The following is a 24467-nucleotide window of genomic DNA, read 5'->3' as shown; positions in this document are numbered from 1 at the left end:
CCTCTAGTTGCATTTCTAAAGCAACATAAACCAGGCTTTGTGTTGAGATCCTGCTGTGCTATACATGTACAAAGCACTTCATCTTTGTCACTCTTTCCTCCTCTTACTGTGTGTCACAGTTTAGCCTGTTCATTGTCTTAATTCAGCTGTGTGGAGGAGGAAGAGGATGGAGAAGATGATCCCCTAAGCCTGTACAAAGAGTGGGCCTATGACGTGCTAACACGTCGGCAGGCCACCTCCAGCTTTGGACCCAGGAGCTGAGTGAAAGAAGGCCGATAGTGAGAGAGGTTGAACCAGTTGGGCTCTTTCTAGGACTTCTGATATAATTTAGCATGTAATTATTCCATTTTGTATAGCCAAGCCTACATCCATTCATTAATTCATGTTGGCTATACAAAATTACAAAGTTAAAACATAAAAGCAGAGCTATACACATACAACGTATAGTCATTGACAACGGTCAGGGTTTTTTAATTTTCTAATTTGATAGATAACTCGGGGTTCACAGTACAAAATTGACCTTGCAAACAGCGACAGAGAAAAAAAAGAAATTACCAAAAGGTCCATTTCCTAGTAATCGTAGAGCTCAGATTAAATGTGCTTACTTGGAATTGTAGTTGTACTAATTTCCGGTTTTCTTGAAGCACTTTAAGCATCTCTTGTCCAGGTTGGTCTACAATTGGTTGAGATTATTTTCTCAACTACGTACTATTTCCAAGGTCACAAACAAGAAGCCCTAAAAGCAACAGTTAACTGACTTTCTGGTGAGATTGTTTTCTCAATTATCATCCAATTATATGTTGTAATTTTAGAAGCCCAAAATATGTATGGCATATTATAGAGCAGTCAAACCTAAAGCTAGGATTGGGACCCACAGGAGATCTTATTTCTCAGGAAAGTATATTGTTTAATTGATTTGAAGTAAATCAAATGCTTAACAACTTGTTAACTCTGCCTTTATATGCTTTCAATTACACATGAATATATGTTGTGATTTATTTTTGAAAAGCGGAAAAAGCAGTAAAAATAGTCAGGGATGTTCATTTATACATAAATTCACTTTTTGCACGGTCTATAGATAAGGCCTTGTGAATTGGTACTTGATGGTTTGTCTTTTTTTTTTTTAAGAAGGTGCCCACATAATAACTTTGAGAACACTGTGATGGAATACCTGATTTGCATGTGTCTTTTGTATGAAGGACGGGCTCTGGCATATCTTTGTACCAGCAGCTGTAATGTCTCTGACAGCACCTGGCCGAGCACCTCCTTGGCCATCTCTGCCGGAAGCACCGCCCACAGGTCACTACGGAGCCCACACAGGAAGTAGAACCACATCTGCACCGAGAAAGAACAGCGCTCACCCTGTAAAAGAAAGTAATGGATGGCAGGGGGTGAGGGAGAGGTTGCAGATGATAAAGACATATTGTGATGTGGATATTGACAGTGAAGCGAAAACAGAAAAAAGAGGGAGTTAACTAAAGAGGAAGAGAAAGAAAGTGAGAGAGAAAACATGAAGGAGAACAAAGAGAGAGAGAGAAACAGAGAGGCAGGTCTGTCAACACCAGGATGTCTCAGTGGTCACGCCACCTGCACTCTGCACCTGGGTTTCTTCCCCCACTGGGATTTTAGACTGCTTTAAAGTCCTGAACTGGAGAACACATCCCAACACACACTTGCACGCACGCTCACACGTAGAGAGAGAAAAAGAGAGAAGGGGAAAAATTGAGAACTTCACTGAATAAAGTGAGCAAAGAGAATTGAGAAAAAAGAAAGAGACTCAAACAAAGAGGGGGAAGGACTGATGAAGGAAAAGAGATTAGTATCCTGTTTAACCTCCAACAATGAACTGCGCCAGCATATCCCCGCCACACGCGTTCGTATTGAATGTGTGTGGTAGGGATACCTACACACCCAAAACTTCGACGGTCCTCAAACTAATCATGCCTCACAGTCCCTTTCCATTTTCTTCCACTTCACTTCACCTCATCTGTCTCATATTTTACTTATCTCTTTCCTCTCCCTTCCTTGCCTCCCTGGAGGCAGTCATTTAGGGATCGGTGGTTGACGGGGAGCGTGACCAAGCTCTATGTCCGGGATTAAGCCGCCATCCCCGCCTGTGGTAACAGACGTTGGATCCAAAACAAGAGCAGCCACAACTATATGTGTGGTTGGACTTTTTAATCTGTTCTCTTAAGTCAAACTTTATTTAACCAGCCAGGTCAACTTTGAACAAATTCATATTCGGAATGACGGCCTGACAGCAGGGAGGACTGAATCTGGGACGGGAAACTGAGGATAGAATTAAATGGGAAACTTATAACTACTTTTTCTTTCTCAAATTAAATGTAGCATTTCGCTCTTAAGGCAAAATCATGACAACTATTCATGTGTCAATATCAATGTAATATAACAAACATAAATAAAATAAGGGTCTCTCATGAAGCTGCACTGAGCTGTAAAGGAGCCAAGACACCAGGCTGGGGATCCAGAAAATGGAAACCTCATGCATACAACTACACAAATAACTACACAGATACACACCAAATGAAATGCACATCCTGAGATGCTGCTGCACAGCCACACATACGTTCATCTGTACAGACGCACACAGACCTGCTTGAACAAAAGCACACACCTGTGCACAGCAGGTCTGTCTGACACCAGTGACCCGGGGAAGGAGGGAGGAACAAAGTGGGAAAAAAGGCAAAAGCAGGGTAAAGTATGAAAGAGAGAGCAGGTTTAGATTGGTTTAAGGGCATAAAGGTAGGGGAGTTTCAGAGGCCCTATGCTGTTTCCAGACAGTCCCAGTGTAGACTGCAGACTTCAGACAGCTGAATCCCTGGAGCCCCCAAGGCAGCATGGAAACCACAGATGTTCTCAGGGAGCTCTGAGTAGAAGGATTGGTTAGAAGCGGGAGAGTGGGAGGTAAAGGTGTATTGTGGGAATGAAAAGAAGAAGTGAGAAAGCTCCAGAGTATAATTCCTGGAGTTCCTCAAATCTACAGGAAAAAGTCGTCTACGACACGTGGCATTAGAATTTCTACTTTTTACAATGAAAGGAATGAAATCAACACCAGATAATACTGCAGATGTTTTATGTATTCGTCTTTTTGATTTGGGGGTAAATAAGTAATACTCAAACAGGCCCCACTTATACCTCTTAAATGTCAAAAACTTTAACTCAGAGAAGTTTATGAAGACAGTGAAATATATTTTATCTTACGAGTTTAGCATGGTGTGGATATGTATTTTTTAGGTGTCTTAAAAGGAAAAGAATATCAAACTTGCTAGTTTTCAGGAAAATGTGACGGCACTTTACCTCGTAGAAAGGTTTGGGGTCAGCCCAGTGGTGACTCTCTGCGTCTTGAAGAATGCAGGTGGAACAAACCTGGATACAGTAGGTAGTCAGCTGCTCTATCAATGCCTCCACTGTATCCTGGTACTTCTGAATAGGCAGCATGGTCAGGGGTCTGGGCATGGGGGAGAGAAACAAACTGTTAACGGTAACGACAGAAAATACAAAATCCATGAAGCATGTGGTGAAAGAAGAAAGGGGCCGCTTGGGTCAAGAATCCAATCGGCACAATCCTGTAATACAAATGCATAATTGATTACTGTATATTCAGGGAGCTATCAAACACACATGAGGTGAGATGACTACATGAAAGAACTGATGATTTATTCTAAAAGTTAAGTTTGACATTTTGTATCCTTTAAATCTGCCAGCCTTGATACTTTCCAGAGAGAGCCAAGAGTTTAACAGGGGTGCAGGAGGTGTAAAACCAGGGGGACTGAATGGTGTAGAGAGCGGGAAGTGCTTTATGACTGGAGGGGCACAATGTGAGTGCAGGTGGAGGGGTGCAAAGGGCCAGAGGTGGGACAACAGCAGCATTGAGGGCACCAAAGATGCCTTTAAAAGGGGATGTGTGGAGAGCAGAGGTTAAGGGGGTATTATGGGGCATAAAAACTCACCAGATGTGGACACAATATGGGCGTCATTATCTTCTGTCAATCACTTTTAGTCTTTTTTCTTTTTACTTTCTGGTCCCTTCCTCTTGATCTAAAATGTACAATTTGGCTCGTAGATTTTGGAAGAAGGAATCTATCTAAATATATACAAAAGAAACATGTAACAATACAAAGAAAGCACCTGGAGTGAGTTGAGATACACTGATTCCGTCTGTGGCACAACGGTTTATAATGCAATTTGGTTTATTATCTGTAACGCAAGCGGTGTGATTAAGTTGTTGTGGATAAATTGACAGCAGTTTGGAAATTATTGACCAATGTTAAAGATGAGCCTGTCTGATCATTTTGACATAGCCTGGTGCCCTTTACAGTCACCATCTGTAGATTTATAAATCATTGTTGTATTGTTATTGTAACTACATGTATTGGTACTGTGATGAAATATAAACAGTACAATCCTTATTTGCCAATGTGACTCCTCTCTATGTTTCTACTGATTAGTACAGCGAGTCAGCATCAATAACACATGCAAACATGTTCCCCATGGCTCAATTTTTATATTGTTGTTCCTTTTGAAAGGCAGCCATAACTGTAACATCAACGTTTGGGACTCCCAACCTGCATTTGAAGTAATTCATTGAGGTCCCCAGACACTTTCTGTACTTTATCCAAATAATGCTGGAGTGGATGGAGGGACACATAGACGGAGGTAGTAAAACAAATACATAACTCAATGCATAGCAGCCAATCTACCATTCCACTCCAATGCCATAATACCCACCAACACACACACACATACATGCCTGCATACACCCTCTCCTTACACTTTAGCTGCAGTAGTATTTGAATCTTTCAGCCTATCATGGTAGTGCTCCAGTCGTTGTTGCACATAAATGCAAGTGGCCAGCAGAGCAGGCATGTTCCTCAGAGGTGCAGAGGATGGTACTTCAAGGGCCCTCTCCTGCAAACGGCTCAGCATGGCAAACGCTGCCCTGCTACATGCCTCCACAAAGCTTGATCGCACTTCCAGGAGAGCGCTGTCCCGGCAGGCTGCTGCCAAGGGTAGTAAGGCATCCAGCTCAGTCATGATTGCTCCACAGAACTGAAGGGAAAGAGAAGGCAAAGACAAGATAAGATGATCTCAATAACAGAGGGGAAACCTGTCAGTAAGAGGAAAAACATCAGAGAGCGACCTCATTAGATATAAATAATGGAACATTTGCGGGGAGTCATCAGAATGACAAGGATTCGAGACTGAGCTGAGTATTACACATGCATTTTTCTCTAACATTGTGCAAGCCATGTGACAGCTGAAAAGCAAACATTAGTGCAAATGTAGAGACATTCCCTCCAAAAAAACTTTGCTGCTGAACTTAACATAATTGGTATCAGGTCAAATAAAACCTTTACTTCTGAGAGTACATCAGCACTTGTCTAATTTTATAACAGCATACATCATGTTCACCACATTCAAGCAAAAATGTTACAGCACACAGCAGAGGTGGGGATTCAGATGTGCTGAAAGAAGAGAAAAAGAAAAGGTCAGGCAAAGATGAACGTGAAGAAGGGAAATGGAGCTGTTTCAGTAATGTAGAATACCTACTACTTTTTCTATAAACTGACTGAGCAACAATGTATTTAACTCATCCACATTTATCCTAGAAAAAAGGCCTATAGGGTCAGGGCTGCCTACATCATTCTTCTTCTGCCTTTTCTACCTCATGTGCTTCCTATTGACACACATGAAAAACAGTGAAAGATGATCAGGCAAGTGCCAAGGAGTCATGTGTGTGTGAGTTCCTGCACCTCCACATTTATATACCCATACATGTGAGTTAGAAGTCAGGCAGATTCTTAAAAATACTTAAAACAGAGCACATGTCCCTTATGCTACCAAGCCAGGTCACATTGAGGGGACAAAATAATCACCATAACTCAGAAAACTCTATGCCAGTTTAGTCAATCAATCTATCACAGCATGTGTTACTTGCTCTAGAGTCACGCACTCTATTACTTGATTCACTATAGGAGCTGACTGGGGACTTCGACGTTCTGTCAGATCAGGACTCCAGTGTGTGTACACAATTGACAATCTCACAATCTCTTTACACAATTTTCTCCGAGCTTCCAATGGGGTTAAAAGGCCTGTGAACAATGACCGTTTGGGCAATTATGTCAATATCTGACTGTATGTAGTCATTAGGAGCTTAGCTTTGAGAGAGTGAGAGAGCAGAAGCATACACAACACTCAGCATTAGCAAAGTGATAGAGAGACCCCAGAGAAGCAACTCATACACATACAGTGCACGGACACAAACACAAAATGAGCAGACAGTTATAACCACATGCACACTTGGGCAAAAACTACCACACACATGTATCCACACTGAAATCAGACTGAAACCTTAACTAGCTAAGATCAAAGCCCATAATCCCACTAGGACCATTGCAGCAAGGTGCAAGAGATTGTATGAAGTTTTTAAGTGCTAGAGAGGCCTGTTTGTGCATGCACAATTTGGAGTAGACAGACAAGTGAACTGAACATGCAGGTAAAGTCTGCATACAGAAAAGGCACTTCTGCTGCTTTAATAGAGAAGTAGATCCTAATTTAGAAAGGCCCACTCAAACAAGGAAAGTTCAATCCCAGGTTCTGACAAGAGGATGAATTTCAGCTGTTGAACAGACTGCATTTGGCATTTAACTCACTACTGACTGCCAATGTCAAAAAGTACACAATCTAAGGACTCTGATAGATGAGCAGTAATGTTGCAGCCTGCATATATATGGTAATATAGACAGTGAAGTGGGTTCACATGGAGAAAAAAAAAGCGAGGATTGAGGTATGAAAATATGAATAAAAACGTGTGAAATATTGATCCATCATAATGCCTTTGAACTGGCAATATTTCATGCTTATGTTTTGTATAGTAATTTGTGCTCAGCTCAAACACTAGAGCATGTGTCAAAAAAAGGACAGAGGGGGTAAAAAAAATATATAATACCTAACGGTCTCGTCTTGGATTTCTGTCTGGCTCGCTGTTATTGAATGCAAATGCATTCATGTATACCCTTTGGGCTGAAAGGCTCTCATCTTTGAAGCATTGACCTACACATAAATATGTTGTACAGGTCCTGAACACAGACAAATTCTGACACTTGTTAGCAATGAGAGCCACAAATACTGTCAGTGTAAAAGGGCTAGAGGAGAAGAGAAAGAGGAGGGGGAGGAGAGAAAAAAGGTGAGGCAGTAATGATAAGAGTCTGTGCAATGTGCAATGCAGGGTAGAGTAGTGGGTAGCAAAAGAGTTAAAAGAAGGTAGGTGAAAGTGAGTTTTAGAAAGTTTCAGAAAGAAAAGTTGTTCAGCAATAGTAAAAAAAAAAAAAAAACAGGACAGTGTCATTCTAAATGGAAGTAAGTCTATGGAAGTCCAGCTCAGAACATTGCAGAACCTTTGTAGTTAGACACTAAGCATGGTCTCACATCAGACTCTGGTCTTCCTCCTGAGAAAAGTCTCCCTAACCTCTCCCTGCCATTTCCCAGGCCCTCTCTTCTCATCTCATCTCGTGTCTTTATCCTGCTCTCTGCCCTGGCCTCTTTGTGAGACATCCCTCTATCATCTGGATACACTATACTTTCCCCAATTAAACACCTTTCTCTACACACCATCTAGCCCTCATAATATCCCATATCTTGCGTATTGGTTACCCCCTGTCTCTCTTTTGTTCTCAGAGTCCTTCCTCAAGTAATGCTGATCATTCTTTCCAAGGCCCTTTCTGATCCAGGGTGTCAACTGTGTCAGGCCCAAATCATTTGGGCTCTCTATTAGAGAGGGTGCTTTCCGCTATGGCTACAAATCCATTAATCTCCCTTAGGGATATGGGATGTTTGTAGACATGCATTGTTCATCCAGGTACTAATAAAGGAGGATAACCAGGAGAGGGACACAGGTGTGTATGGCAATGCATGCTCATGCACAGTGTAAGGAGTGACATGTTGGGGTCTAATACATAGGTTAATTGCACACAATTACCCATTGTGTTAGACAGTTGGTGTGTTTGTGGGTGTGTGTCTCAGTTTGTGCAAACATAGACCTGCTAAGTATTACAGAAGTATAATGTGACTGGAGGGGAGAAAACAGCGGCTTACAGTGTTTGTATTTTTTGGTATAGTAGACATTGTTTAACGTAAAATGACATGTGAAGCACATGCATAGAACCTCGTCTCTAGATTGGGGACAGACCAAAAAGGGATTTAATAAATTGATGAAATATTCTGAATTACATTTTCAAGGTATGCTTTTTCTTTGAAGTTTCTTTTGTAAGTATGAATGCTTGCATTGTATAAGAAATAATTTCATAAATACAACTTCGATGAAGGGGATCTAGTGCATGGTGCTGATTCAGAGAGACAGCTTCATGTGTGGACTGTTGTCTTACTTACAGGTTTTCATCGTTGTACTTAAAAATCTGTCGATCATTGCAGGAATTTTATATTATATTTTGGTAGCAAGTCTTCATTAAGATTCTACAAATTGTACCGTAAATGGGAAAACTAAAAAGAAAGAGGGGTAAGAGGGGTTTCCTCATGTTTGGTTTTCTGTATTACTAACTTAGCATAACTATATTAGACTTTATAAGGAATAATAAATATAAGAGTAAAACAACCCCACTACTTAACTTTACAACCATTTGTCAATCTATCCGACCAAAAACCTGGGAGTACCTTGGCTATCATTTTTGGAGTCTCTCTCTCTGAGTAGTTGTAGAAGGAGTCTTCTCTGAGATGTGAGTTGCCGGCTGCCATGGCGGTTAGTCCTGTAGTTTGGCTCAGGGTAAAGGAGCTATGTCCTGAAGAATGTAACGATTCTTCCTGCTGTAGACTTTTGGTACAAACGTCATCCAGCACCACTTTAACACAATGTGCCATGTGAGGGACCAGCCCCCTAAATGCTGACCTCCAGTCAAACTCCAAAACTTGCACCTGCAAAATAGGAGATAAGCCAACAGCCAATTAATGTTGGAATGCTGAATGGGATATTTTACCTGTTGCAAAATGATAACGGGCCTGAATGACTTTGAATTGCTGTAATAGAACAGCAACTTTCTCACAAGGGGCTTACAAATGAACACATAGAAAAGTCTCACCTCTGGCATTTGAAGAAGTGTTTCTGCTGTGGATTTCTTGCCATCTGTTGTCACATCTGAATCCTCTCTGTTCTTTTTCAAGATGCCTGAATAACATTGCAAACATAATTTAATACGTCTTTAAAGACATCAAACAGTGACTGTGCCTGGTAGAGCTCTCATATAACGTCAAAGAAATCTCAACAGGGACCAGCAATGATTCAAGAACACACAAGATAAAAATGGAAAGTTATGTGCTGATAGTCATAGCATCTTTTCAGAGTTTCCCATATCACACATAATATACTCTATCATATTATGTGTAAGGGCCTGACTGAATGCAAAGTGCAGTGACATGAAAACAACTGTAAATAACCAGCCAGAGCCAGATATGGGTCATTTTGCTCCCATCCTTCCCAATGAGCTCAAATGAGACAGTGACCGGAGAATAACTACATGCCTTAGAGGGAGAAGCAAAATCCGAATGGCAACTGCTTTACAAGTCTAAATTTGGGGCTTAGATTTGATTTGAACCTAGATAGCATCAACCGCATGGGGTAATTCCATGAGGGGAGATTGTGTTGATGTGTGGGGAGACGGGGACATGTAGGGGGGACATGACGACAAGCGTACAGGATGTTGGGCTGGTTTGCAATTAAAAAGCGTGAACATCATGGCCACAATTTCCTAATCAGAAGGAGAAGAGTGAGACCCCAGGCGAGGCAATTTAGCCGAACAAGACCGCATGGAATGGAAGAAGGAGGAAGCAGCAAGCGCATCACTTTTTGACCTTTAAGCCCATCTGATGAATTTCTGGTAATTAAGCCGTTTGATTGCCTGGAATTAATGATTTGGATAACTGCCCTTTAAAGGCTGTTTACCTCTCTGTAAATTGAGCCTTTCTGCAAATCTTGTTTTTATAAATGTAACCTTTATGGAAATTACTCCATGCACCAAAAGCTTTCATTTAACATCTCTAGAGCAGGCAGTTCAAAGGGGAGAGAGGAAAAGGATACTATGGGCTTATATAATACCCATGATAATTCCCTACTAAAATAACATTTCTTCAGACACAACTCAGATTCCCTGCTAGAACTTGTAACAATGTGTGTGTGTGTGTGTGTGTGTGTGTGTGTGTGTGTGTGTGTGTGTGTGTGTGTGTGTGTGTGTGTGTGCCTGTGCGTGCGTGTGTGTGTGTGTTTGGGGTCGCAACTGGACTTTTGATGCCTGGAGGACTGCAGGGCTGCAGCAAGAAACTACATAGGTCCGCCCACTGTAACCAAAGTCTAATTATCTAATCCGTAATTATCTGTTTGATCATTTTTAGCTAAATCTAGCTGTCTACTTGATAGTCTAAATACTGCTTCAGAACCTTTTCCTCACTGTGAGGCGAACACTCTTGTGGGAAAACATTGAATATATTCAAATATTATTTTGGCCATAATATTGTTCTTTTTCAATAGAAGAATATATCATTATTATTTGTTTTATTTAATCGTACAATTGTAAAAAAGAACTGTAAACTGCATCACAGGTTACTAATTTCCCAGGAAAAGTAAAGAGATCATGATCCCAAAGGTAGCCACATTTCTGGTTACATGTCTAATATTTATACACACATAAATGGAGTCGTACCTTTTACAGAGGGAGTCTCTCCTGTACAATCAATGACGGTCATATTCGTGACCAGCTCCTTCACAATCCTCTCAAACCCCAGCAGGGTGCAGGCGAGCTGGGTTAACGCCCTTAGCTGGTGTAAAGTTAAACGGAAGCTTCTGTTCTTCATAGGGAGCTCCATTGGCGCTGTGAGGGAGAAGAAAAAATAATGTAAAATAGGAAAAATAAATATCGCCTATAATACATGACTGACGAAGATATAGAGTGATTACTGCTCTACAGTTTACAGTTCAGTGAAGAAATAAACAATTTAATGAAAAAGGGTGTTCAACCCAACCTACATGCACTCATGAGAACCCCCCAACCTCCCTTCCCCCTTTAAGTCTCGCCTGGCACGGCACCTCTTATAAATATCGACCCATTCATGTTTTCCCAATACACAGCATAAACAAAGAGACAGTGAAAAAATATGCAAAACTTTGCTCCCTGAGAAGTCACACATGCACATCCTTTTCTCTCGGCACAAACTTTTCTCCCCTAACCCGCCGATGACCCCCTCGGCAAATATGGATTTCCCATTTTGGAGGCTGCCAAAGCCATCACCCGGGGGATGTTCCGCATTAAGCTGGAGAATGGGCGGCTGGGAGATGCGTTGCCATACTCGCAGACACATGCACAAATACTTTTGTGTGTCCGCTTAAATGAGCTCCTCTACTGCAAAGACATTTGGGAATGGATGAGCTCAGTATTAGCCTTGACTCTGAAAGCACAGAGATGATTGAGTGTTGGGAAGGAAAGAAAGAAGAGGGGGGGATCTTTTCCAATAATTGTAACATTATCGCCTCTGGATCCTAATGTAATTAAGTGTGGCTTCAGCCGCATGGGGTCAGAGACCCCATGCTGGAAGCACACTTCATGTTCTCCTGCGGGCTTATTATTAAGTGTGGCTTCAGCCGCATGGGGTCATAGACCCCATGCTGGAAGCACACTTCATGTTCTCCTGCGGGCTTATTATTAGTTGGAATGCTTCGAGCATTCCAACTATTGTTCTTCGAATCTTTAAAAAACTTATTAGTTGGAATGCTTCGAGCATTCCAACTATTGTTCTTCGAATCTTTAAAAAACTTATTAGTTGGAATGCTTCGAGCATTCCAACTATTGTTCTTCGAATCTTTAAAAAACTTATTATTATTATTCTATTTCTTCCGTACGTATTTTGGACCTCTTCAGCTCCTTCATATTTTCAGCTACAGAAAAAAGTTCAATTATTCAAATATTCAGCTTCTTAAGCACACGTGTGCAACTTCCTTTTCAAATTTCAGACTTTTCAAATTTTTAAATTATTAAACTTTTTATGATTTTTTTTAAAATGGGACCCAATGGGGAAATCTTCAAATCATCTTCAACTTCAAACGTTTGCAGGTTCTTCATACGTTCAGCTAGAGACACAATTTCAAATTTCAAATGTTGACAAAACGTTCAGCTATTATTCTACGCTTTTACATTTTTCATATTTTTTCAAATATTTAAATTATTAAACTTTTTATAAAAATAAAAATGAATGGTTTCCAATGAAAAACGTTTTAAAACTTCTTCAGCTCCAAAAGCCTAAGGCTCTGCCATGCTTTCAGCTAGAGACACCATTCCAAGTTTAAAATGTTGCCAAAACTTTCAGCTATTACCGCATATCTCCACTTATTGATATATTTTATACTGTCATAATTGTCAGCGTTTTAGTTTTATGTTTTTTTGCCGCCTTTTCTCTCTTTTGCATGAGTGTGTGTTGCGGAGTTCAGAGCACGTGATGTCATGTTAGAGGGCAGACCCACGTCAGATCTTGAAGATTTTTTTTTTTTAAATTTGCCGTAAACTCCGTACTGTGTACTCTGTGGGCATAATTTATAGCTCAAAACGTTGGAAATCTTGTCTTCTGTCATAAACTGCGGTCGATAGGAATCCAACACATTCAGACATCTCGTAATCGGACTGAATGTGAGAGAAAGTCCACCTCGCTCTGCCATCCGCCGCCATGTTAAATCTCCCTCCAAAGCCACGTCTCCCCTGAAGCTCGTACCTGATTTGTAAATCGCCCGTACAGACACATGTTTTATCGTACAGACTCGCCAGTCACAGTATCTGTTCATCAGGTCTTCCTAACGCTCAATATGCGATATCGAAGCAATAGTGGCTTTTAAAGTACCATTTTTTTAAAATAGTTTGAAAGGAGTTCCACAGTATTTAGGTCTATTAAGCTCAGCGTAAGGAAGTCCCTTTGAAGTCATCACCATGGCAACCTTTGATCTAACGACCCACAGGTGTTCTCGTTAGGGCAGTTTAACAGACACACAGACACTTACACACGCACACACAACACAGATGACTTCTGTCTCTCTGTCTGTTTGTCTCACACACACAGACACACATACACACACACAAACAAACAAACACATACACAAACACACACACACACAAACAGACACACACACACAAACAGACACACAAACACACACACACAAACAGACACATACACACACACACAGACACACACAAAGACGTTTACGTGTGTTTTATATTGTGTAGTTGTCAACACTGTGATCATTAATAAGGTCATATGATATTTCATATACGTTTGTGTGTGTTCAGGACGTTCAGTAGTTTATTTCCTTAAGTCCACAGTCCAGTCTGCCTCTAATCAGTCTGCTGGCGCTCATTTGGTCACCATGATGACGGCAGCACACAGGTGCTTCATATCAGCCAATCAGTTTAACACACAAACCAACTCAAGTGCTTTGGAGGAGAGACGGGCGTCAGAAACAAAAGCTATATATTGCGAGGTCTTACGGCAGTAGTAGCCACACTTTCAAAATTTCTTGCGAAATTTTCTAGTTAGTTGGAATGCTGCAAGCATTCCAACTATTGTTCTTCAAATCTTTATTAAACTTTTTATTAGTTGGAATGCTGCAAGCATTCCAACTATTGTTCTTCAAATCTTTATTAAACTTATTATTAGTTGGAATGCTGCAAGCATTCCAACTATTGTTCTTCAAATCTTTATTAAACTTATTATTATTATTATTATTATTCTATTTCTTCCATCCGTATTTTGGACCTCTTCAACTCTTTCATATTTTCAGCTACAGAAAAAAGTTCAATTATTAAAATATTCAGTTACCTAAGGACACGATGGCTGAGACCTTTCATATTTCTGACTTTTCAAATCTTTGAATTATTAAGCTTTTTATGATTTTTTTTATAATGGGACCCAATGAGGAAATCTTCAAATCATCTTCAACTTCAAACGTTTACAGTTTCTTCATACGTTGAGCTTTAGACAATATTTAAAATTCCACATGTTGACAAAACCTTCAGCTATTAATCTACGCTTTTACATTTTTCAAATTTTCTCAAATTTTAAAATTATTCAGCTTTTTATTTTAAAAAAATGAATGGTTTCCAATGAAGAACATCTTCAAATCCGCTTTCAACTCTTCAACTTCACTGTTATTGTATTACTCATCTTTTTGATATCTCCTATATTGTTTTAACTGTCGGCGTTTTCGTTTTATAGTTTTTCCGCACCTTTTCTGCCTTTCTCATTATTGTGTGTTGGGCAGCTCACAGCGGTGACGTCATACTCCAGAGCGAGGGCACTTGGCGATAGACATATTTTAAACTTGCTCTCTACTCCAAACCGTATACTCTTTGGACATAATTTATAGCTCAAAACGTTGGAAATCTTGTCTTCTGCCGTAAACTGCGGTCGATAGGAATCCAACAGATAAGACGTGTTGAGGTCCGACTGAATGGGAGAGCCGGTCCGTCCCCAGCAGCAGCCCTTTGGTCTGTGCATCTACAGGCAGCAGGCACGTAAGCGGCCGCACACGCGAACGGGTGGCGCACATGAACGGCCGTGCTCGCGCGTGAACGGCAGCACACGTAAACGCCCACTAACGTGAAACGGCCGCGCGTGTAAACGCTCGCCAACGGGTGCGCCCGCGCCTCAACGGCCGCGCGCGTGAACGGCCGTGCGCGCGCGCGAACGGCCGCGTTAACGTGTTATTATGGTCGCGTGCACGTTCGTGTGTGTGTGCGCGCGTGTGTGCAGGTCACTTTTGTTATTGACGTCAGGATTAACAGCGTCACTGACGTTCACGTCCTGAGGTTTGACAGATGGTTTTGTAGAGACTCAATAATATTAGGTTTCTCACCAACTATGCCTGTGGATCAGTGGTTAGCAACTCTGCCTTAGGAGCAAAGGGTCAGTGGTTCAAACCCCACTTATGGCAGATTTTAATTTTTAAAATTTTTTTTTTTTTTTTCTTCTGTTGGACTTGACACTATGGTGGGCCGGGTCATATGTTTGACACCCCTGAATTAGATGATGCAGTTTTCCTTTCAACTTTTCCAATTATACATTTAAACGACAAGGATTTTCAACAGTTCAATTAAATGACTTTGAACTGTAAAATTTTAGCAGGTATTTTGCCTTTTCTATATATGATTTGCTGTTTATTTATATATTCATCTATTCCGCTATTTTCAGCTATATTAATATATTCAGCTATTTTTACATATATTCAGCTATTCTTTCATTTTCAAATATATTTAGCTATATTTAGCTAATTTAAGCTATATTCCACTATGTTCAGCTATATTCAGCTATTTCTTTCAAATATTTCAGCTATAAGCTTCAGCTTTTTGCATTCCAACGCATTTTCAGCAGGAAATGCTCTTTCTAGTATTATTCTATTTCTTCCGTACGTATTTTGGACCTCTTCAGCTCCTTCATATTTTCAGCTACAGAAAAAAGTTCAATTATTCAAATATTCAGCTTCTTAAGCACACGTGTGCAACTTCCTTTTCAAATTTCAGACTTTTCAAATTTTTAAATTATTAAACTTTTTATGATTTTTTTTAAAATGGGACCCAATGGGGAAATCTTCAAATCATCTTCAACTTCAAACGTTTGCAGGTTCTTCATACGTTCAGCTAGAGACACAATTTCAAATTTCAAATGTTGACAAAACGTTCAGCTATTATTCTACGCTTTTACATTTTTCATATTTTTTCAAATATTTAAATTATTAAACTTTTTATAAAAATAAAAATGAATGGTTTCCAATGAAAAACGTTTTAAAACTTCTTCAGCTCCAAAAGCCTAAGGCTCTGCCATGCCTTCAGCTAGAGACACCATTCCAAGTTTAAAATGTTGCCAAAACTTTCAGCTATTACCGCATATCTCCACTTATTGATATATTTTATACTGTCATAATTGTCAGCGTTTTAGTTTTATGTTTTTTTGCCGCCTTTTCTCTCTTTTGCATGAGTGTGTGTTGCGGAGTTCAGAGCACGTGATGTCATGTTAGAGGGCAGACCCACGTCAGATCTTGAAGATTTTTTTTTTTTAAATTTGCCGTAAACTCCGTACTGTGTACTCTGTGGGCATAATTTATAGCTCAAAACGTTGGAAATCTTGTCTTCTGTCATAAACTGCGGTCGATAGGAATCCAACACATTCAGACGTCTCGTAATCGGACTGAATGTGAGAGAAAGTCCACCTCGCTCTGCCATCCGCCGCCATGTTAAATCTCCCTCCAAAGCCACGTCTCCCCTGAAGCTCGTACCTGATTTGTAAATCGCCCGTACAGACACATGTTTTATCGTACAGACTCGCCAGTCACAGTATCTGTTCATCAGGTCTTCCTAACGCTCAATATGCGATATCGAAGCAATAGTGGCTTTTAAAGTACCATTTTTTTAAAATAGTTTGAAAGGAGTTCCACAGTATTTAGGTCTATTAAGCTCAGCGTAAGGAAGTCCCTTTGAAGTCATCACCATGGCAACCTTTGATCTAACGACCCACAGGTGTTCTCGTTAGGGCAGTTTAACAGACACACAGACACTTACACACGCACACACAACACAGATGACTTCTGTCTCTCTGTCTGTTTGTCTCACACACACAGACACACAGACACACATACACACACACAAACAAACAAACACATACACAAACACACACACACACAAACAGACACACACACACAAACAGATACACAAACACACACACACAAACAGACACATACACACACACACAGACACACACAAAGACGTTTACATGTGTTTTATATTGTGTAGTTGTCAACACTGTGATCATTAATAAGGTCATATGATATTTCATATACGTTTGTGTGTGTTCAGGACGTTCAGTAGTTTATTTCCTTAAGTCCACAGTCCAGTCTGCCTCTAATCAGTCTGCTGGCGCTCATTTGGTCACCATGACGACGGCAGCACACAGGTGCTTCATATCAGCCAATCAGTTTAACACACAAACCAACTCAAGTGCTTTGGAGGAGAGACGGGCGTCAGAAACAAAAGCTATATATTGCGAGGTCTTACGGCAGTAGTAGCCACACTTTCAAAATTTCTTGCGAAATTTTCTAGTTAGTTGGAATGCTGCAAGCATTCCAACTATTGTTCTTCAAATCTTTATTAAACTTTTTATTAGTTGGAATGCTACAAGCATTCCAACTATTGTTCTTCAAATCTTTATTAGTTGGAATGCTGCAAGCATTCCAACTATTGTTCTTCAAATCTTTATTAAACTGTTTCTTCTTCTATTTCTTCCATCCGTATTTTGGACCGTAACTAGTCCTTCATATTTCCAGTTACAGAAAAAAGTTCAATTATTCAAATATTCAGCTAGTTAAGGAGACGATGGCTATGACTTTTCATATTTCTGACTTTTCAAATTTCCAAATTATTAAGCTTTTTATGATTTTTTTTATAATGGGACCCAATGGGGAAATCTTCAAATCATCTCCAACTTCAAACGTTTACAGTTTCTTCATACGTTGAGCTTGAGACAATATTTAAAATTTCACATGTTGACAAAACCTTTAGCTATTAATCTACGCTTTTACATTTTTCATATTTTCTCAATTTTCAAAATTATTCAGCTTTTTATTAAAAAAAAAAGAATGGTTTCCAATGAAGAACATCTTCAAATCCGCTTTCAACTCTTCAACTTCAAAAAGGGAAAGGCTCTGTCATGCCTTCAACTAGAGACACCATTCCACCTTTAAAATGTTGACAAAACGTTTAGCTGTTATTGTATTACTCATCTTTTTGATATCTCCTATAGTGTTTTAACTGTAGGCGTTTTCGTTTTATGTTTTTTCCGCACCTTTTCTGCCTTTCTCATTATTGTGTGTTGGGCAGCTCACAGCGGTGACGTCAGACTCCAGAGCGAGGGCACTTGGCGATACACATATTTTAAACTTGCTCTCTACTCGAAACCGTATACTCTTTGGACATAATTTATAGCTCAAAACGTTGGAAATCTTGTCTTCTGCCGTAAACTGCGGTCGATAGGAATCCAACAGATAAGACGTGTTGAGGTCCGACTGAATGGGAGAGCCGGTCCGTCCCCAGCAGCAGCCCTTTGGTCTGTGCATCTACAGGCAGCAGGCACGTAAGCGGCCGCACACGCGAACGGGTCGCGCACATGAACGGCCGTGCTCGCGCGTGAACGTGTTATTATGGTCGCGTGCACGTTCGTGTGTGTGTGCGCGCGCGCGTGTGTGCAGGTCACTTTGGTTATAGACGTCAGGATGAACAGCGTCACTGACGTTCACGTTCTGAGGTTCGACGGATGGTTTTGTAGACACTCAGTAATATCTGGTCTCTCGCCACCTGCACCTGTAGATCAGTGGTTAGCAACTCCGCCTTAGGAGCAAAGGGTCAGTGGTTCAAACCCCACCTGTGACAGATTTTAATTTTTCAAAAAAACTTTTTTTTTTCTTCTGTTGGACTGGACACTGTGGCGAGCCGGGTCGTATGTTTGACACCCCTGATTTAGATGATGCAGTTTTCCTTTCAACTTTTCCAATTATACATTTAAACGACAAGAATTTTCAACAGTTCAATTAAATGACTTTGAACTGTAAAATTTTAGCAGGTATTTTGCCTTTTCTATATTTTCAATAATGATTTGCTATTTATTTATATATTCATCTATTCCGCTATTTTCAGCTATATTAATATATTCAGCTATTTTTACATATATTCAGCTATTTTTTCATTTTCAAATATATTTAGCTATATTTAGCTAATTTAAGCTATATTCCACTATGTTCAGCTATATTCAGCTATTTCTTTCAAATATTTCAGCTATAAGCTTCAGCTTTTTGCATTCCAACGCATTTTCAGCAGGAAATGCTCTTTCTAGTTATTATTATTATTCTTCTATTTCTTCCGTACGTATTTTGGACTTCTTCAACTCCTTCATATTTTCAGCTACAGAAAAAAGTTCAATTATTCAAATATTCAGCTTCTTAAGCACACGTGTGCAACTTCCTTTTCAAATTTCAGACTTTTCAAATTTTTAAATTATTAAACTTTTTATGATTTTTTTTAAAATGGGACCCAATGGGGAAATCTTCAAATCATCTTCAACTTCAAACGTTTACAGGTTCTTCATACGTTCAGCTAGAGACACAATTTCAAATTTCAAATGTTGACAAAACGTTCAGCTATTATTCTACGCTTTTACATTTTTCATATTTTTTCAAATATTTAAATTATTAAACTTTTTATGAAAATAAAAATGAATGGTTTCCAATGGAAAAACGTTTTAAAATCCGCTTAAACTTCTTCAACTCCAAAAGCCTAAGGCTCTGCCATGCTTTCAGCTAGAGACACCATTCCAAGTTTAAAATGTTGCCAAAACTTTCAGCTATTGCCGCATATCTCCACTTATTGATATATTTTATACTGTCATAATTGTCAGCGTTTTAGTTTTATGTTTTTTTGCCGCCTTTTCTCTCTTTTGCATGAGTGTGTGTTGCGGAGTTCAGAGCACGTGATGTCATGTTAGAGGGCAGACCCACGTCAGATCTTGAAGATTTTTTTTTTTTAAATTTGCCGTAAACTCCGTACTGTGTACTCTGTGGGCATAATTTATAGCTCAAAACGTTGGAAATCTTGTCTTCTGTCATAAACTGCGGTCGATAGGAATCCAACACATTCAGACGTCTCGTAATCGGACTGAATGTGAGAGCAAGTCCACCTCGCTCTGCCATCCGCTTCAATGTTAAATCTCCCTCCAAAGCCACGTCTCCCCTGAAGCTCGTACCTGATTTGTAAATCGCCCGTACAGACACATGTTTTATCGTACAGACTCACCAGTCACAGTATCTGTTCATCAAGTCTTCCTAACGCTTCATATGCGATATCTATGCAATCGGGGCTTTTTAAGTATGTTTTTTGGGTGATTTTTGGATAGGTGTTTGCCAGCATTGACTCCATATAATCATCGGCAGTTAGTAATTGTAACTGCCGATATTTGAATTCATCACCATGGCAACCTCTGACATGAGGGCAGTTCAACAGACACACAGACACTTACACACGCACACACACACAGGACTTCTCTCTCTGTCTCCCTCCCTCCCTTTCTCTATCTGTTCATATATATATTCCACTATTTTCATATCTATTCAGCTGTTTTGTTATTTTCAAATATATTCAGCTTTTTTAAGCTTTATTCAACAATATTTCACTATGTTCAGTATTTAGATGATGCACTTTTCCTTTCAACTTTTCCAATTATACATTTAAACAAGAAGGATTTTCAACAGTTCAGTTTAATGCTTTTGGGCTTCAACACTTTTCATCAGGTAGTTTTCTTTACATGTTCATATATATTCCACTATTTTCATACATATTCAGGTGTTTTATTCAGTTGTTTTGTTATTTTCAAATATATTCAGCTTTTTTAAAGCTTTTTTAAGCTTTATTCAACAATATTTCACTATGTTCAGTGTTTAGATGATGCAGTTTTCCTTTCACCTTTTCCAATTATACATTTAAACAAGAAGGATTTTCAACAGTTCAGTTTAATGCTTTTGGGCTTCAACACTTTTCATCAGGTAGTTTTCTTTACATGTTCATATATATTCCACTATTTTCATATATATTCACCTGTGTTGATAAATATTCCAGTATTTTCATATACATTCAGCTGTTTTCATATATATTCAGCTTTAAGCTTTTTTTAAGCTTTATTCAACTTTATTTCACTATTTTCAGCTACATTCAGCAATTTCTTTCAAATATTTCAGCTTTATGCTTCAGCTTTTTGCATTCCAACGCATTTTCCACAGGAAATGCAATTTCTAGTTAGTTGGAATGCTTCGAGCATTCCAACTATTGTTCTTCGAATCTTTAAAAAACTTATTATTATTCTATTTCTTCCGTACGTATTTTGGACCTCTTCAGCTCCTTCATATTTTCAGCTACAGAAAAAAGTTCAATTATTCAAATATTCAGCTTCTTAAGCACACGTGTGCAACTTCCTTTTCAAATTTCAGACTTTTCAAATTTTTAAATTATTAAACTTTTTATGATTTTTTTTAAAATGGGACCCAATGGGGAAATCTTCAAATCATCTTCAACTTCAAACGTTTGCAGGTTCTTCATACGTTCAGCTAGAGACACAATTTCAAATTTCAAATGTTGACAAAACGTTCAGCTATTATTCTACGCTTTTACATTTTTCATATTTTTTCAAATATTTAAATTATTAAACTTTTTATAAAAATAAAAATGAATGGTTTCCAATGAAAAACGTTTTAAAATCCGCTGAAACTTCTTCAGCTCCAAAAGCCTAAGGCTCTGCCATGCTTTCAGCTAGAGACACCATTCCAAGTTTATAATGTTGCCAAAACTTTCAGCTATTGCCGCATATCTCCACTTATTGATATATTTTATACTGTCATAATTGTCAGCGTTTTAGTTTTATGTTTTTTTGCCGCCTTTTCTCTCTTTTGCATGAGTGTGTGTTGCGGACCTCAGTGCACGTGATGTCATACTTAGAGGGCAGACCCACGTCAGATCTTGAAGATTTTTTTTTTTTAAATTTGCCGTAAACTCCGTACCGTGTACTCTTTGGGCATAATTTATAGCTCAAAACGTTGGAAATCTTGTCTTCTGTCATAAACTGCGGTCGATAGGAATCCAACACATTCAGACGTCTCGTAATCGGACTGAATGTGAGAGCAAGTCCACCTCGCTCTGCCATCCGCTTCAATGTTAAATCTCCCTCCAAAGCCACGTCTCCCCTGAAGCTCGTACCTGATTTGTAAATCGCCCGTACAGACACATGTTTTATCGTACAGACTCACCAGTCACAGTATCTGTTCATCAAGTCTTCCTAACGCTTCATATGCGATATCTAAGCAATCGGGGCTTTTTAAGTATGTTTTTTGGGTGATTTTTGGATAGGTGTTTCCCAGCATTGACTCCATATAATCATCGGCAGTTAGTAATTGTAACTGCCGATATTTGAATTCATCACCATGGCAACCTCTGACATGAGGGCAGTTCAACAGACACACAGACACTTACACACGCACACACACACAGGACTTCTCTCTCTGTCTCCCTCCCTCCCTTTCTCTATCTGTTCATGTATATATTCCACTATTTTCATATCTATTCAGCTGTTTTGTTATTTTCAAATATATTCAGCTTTTTTAAGCTTTATTCAACAATATTTTACTATGTTCAGTGTTTAGATGATGCACTTTTCCTTTCAACTTTTCCAATTATACATTTAAACAAGAAGGATTTTCAACAGTTCAGTTTAATGCTTTTGGGCTTCAACACTTTTCATCAGTTAGTTTTCTTTACATGTTCATATATATTCCACTATTTTTATATATATTCAGTTGTTTTGTTATTTTCAAATATATTCAGCTTTTTTAAGCTTTATTCAACAATATTTCACTATGTTCAGTATTTAGATGATGCACTTTTCCTTTCAACTTTTCCAATTATACATTTAAACAAGAAGGATTTTCAACAGTTCAGTTTAATGCTTTTGGGCTTCAACACTTTTCATCAGGTAGTTTTCTTTACATGTTCATATATATTCCACTATTTTTATATATATTCAGTTGTTTTGTTATTTTCAAATATATTCAGCTTTTTTAAGCTTTATTCAACAATATTTCACTATGTTCAGTATTTAGATGATGCACTTTTCCTTTCAACTTTTCCAATTATACATTTAAACAAGAAGGATTTTCAACAGTTCAGTTTAATGCTTTTGGGCTTCAACACTTTTCATCAGGTAGTTTTCTTTACATGTTCATATATATTCCACTATTTTCATACATATTCAGGTGTTTTATTCAGTTGTTTTGTTATTTTCAAATATATTCAGCTTTTTTAAAGCTTTTTTAAGCTTTATTCAACAATATTTCACTATGTTCAGTGTTTAGATGATGCAGTTTTCCTTTCACCTTTTCCAATTATACATTTAAACAACAAGGATTTTCAACAGTTCAGTTTAATGCTTTTGGGCTTCAACACTTTTCATCAGGTAGTTTTCTTTACATGTTCATATATATTCCACTATTTTCATATATATTCACCTGTTTTGATAAATATTCCAGTATTTTCATATACATTCAGCTGTTTTCATATATATTCAGCTTTAAGCTTTTTTTAAGCTTTATTCAACTTTATTTCACTATTTTCAGCTACATTCAGCAATTTCTTTCAAATATTTCAGCTTTATGCTTCAGCTTTTTGCATTCCAACGCATTTTCAGCAGGAAATGCTCTTTCTAGTTATTATTATTATTCTTCTTATAGTCAAACCACTACTCCTCCCAGAGCGTTGCCAGCACATGCGCAAAAATTACATCGAAACGTGCGGTTTGCGCGGGAATCGTGAGGTATGACTTTTCTAAGAGATTCGCCCGTACGTTTTCCCGAAAAATGCAAAAAACATAAAAAAAATTTCACGAAACGTTCGTAGAGGGTGGCGCGCCAATTAACAGAGTGAGAAGAAGCGACAGAAACTGTTAAAAAAATAAAACTTATTTTGTCTTTACTCCCACAATGTTCACTCTTCATACACCATTGTTGGATAGAAACGTTGGAAATATTGTCTTCTGTCATAAACTGCGGTCGATAGGAATCCAACAGACTCAGACGTCTTGAAATCGGACTGAATGTGAGAGAAAGTCCACCTCGCTCTGCCATCCGCCGCCATGTTAAATCTCCCTCCAAAACCACGTCTCCCCTGAAGCTCGTACCTGATTTGTAAATCGCCCGTACAGACACATGTTTTATCGTACAGACTCGCCAGTCACAGTATCTGTTCAGCAGGTCTTCCTAACGCTCAATATGCGATATCGAAGCAATAGTGGCTTTTAAAGTACCATTTTTTTTAAATAGTTTGAAAGGAGTTCCACAGTATTTAGGTCTATTAAGCTCAGCGTAAGGAAGTCCCTTTGAAGTCATCACCATGGCAACCTTTGATCTAACGACCCACAGGTGTTCTCGTTAGGGCAGTTTAACAGACACGCAGACACTTACACACGCACACACAACACAGATGACTTCTGTCTCTCTGTCTGTTTGTCTCACACACACAGACACACAGACACACAGACACACACACAAACAAACAAACACATACACAAACACACACAGACACACAAACACACACACACAAAGACGTTTACGTGTGTTTTATATTGTGTAGTTGTCAACACTGTGATCATTAATAAGGTCATATGATATTTCATATACGTTTGTGTGTGTTCAGGACGTTCAGTAGTTTATTTCCTTAAGTCCACAGTCCAGTCTGCCTCTAATCAGTCTGCTGGCGCTAACTTGGTCACCATGACGACGGCAGCACACAGGTGCTTCATATCAGCCAATCAGTTTAACACACAAACCA

General features: G+C 39.0%; 1 protein-coding gene across 7 annotated transcripts in view; it reads right to left on the bottom strand.

Annotated features, from left to right (window-relative positions):
• kiaa0825 (KIAA0825 ortholog) overlaps window positions 1-24467 on the bottom strand; it is a 120669-nt gene that overhangs the window by 73775 nt on the left and 22427 nt on the right. For all 7 annotated transcript variants that reach the window (XM_068605334.1, XM_068605336.1, XM_068605339.1 and 4 more), the window contains exons 7-12: window positions 10728-10895; window positions 9114-9199; window positions 8692-8949; window positions 4793-5070; window positions 3319-3469; window positions 1172-1362 (exon numbers count right to left, since the gene is read on the bottom strand). In XM_068605334.1, coding sequence (XP_068461435.1) covers window positions 1172-1362; window positions 3319-3469; window positions 4793-5070; window positions 8692-8949; window positions 9114-9199; window positions 10728-10895 — 1132 coding nt within the window. The remainder of the gene's footprint in view (window positions 1-1171; window positions 1363-3318; window positions 3470-4792; window positions 5071-8691; window positions 8950-9113; window positions 9200-10727; window positions 10896-24467) is intronic.

Source organism: Clinocottus analis, unplaced genomic scaffold, assembly GCF_023055335.1.
Source record: "Clinocottus analis isolate CAN_PGR_092001 unplaced genomic scaffold, fCliAna1.0.p SCAF_7, whole genome shotgun sequence".
NCBI lineage: Eukaryota > Metazoa > Chordata > Actinopteri > Perciformes > Cottidae > Clinocottus > Clinocottus analis.
The sequence above is the reverse complement of the archived record's forward strand: the minus strand, read 5'-3'. Positions and strand labels throughout refer to the sequence as shown.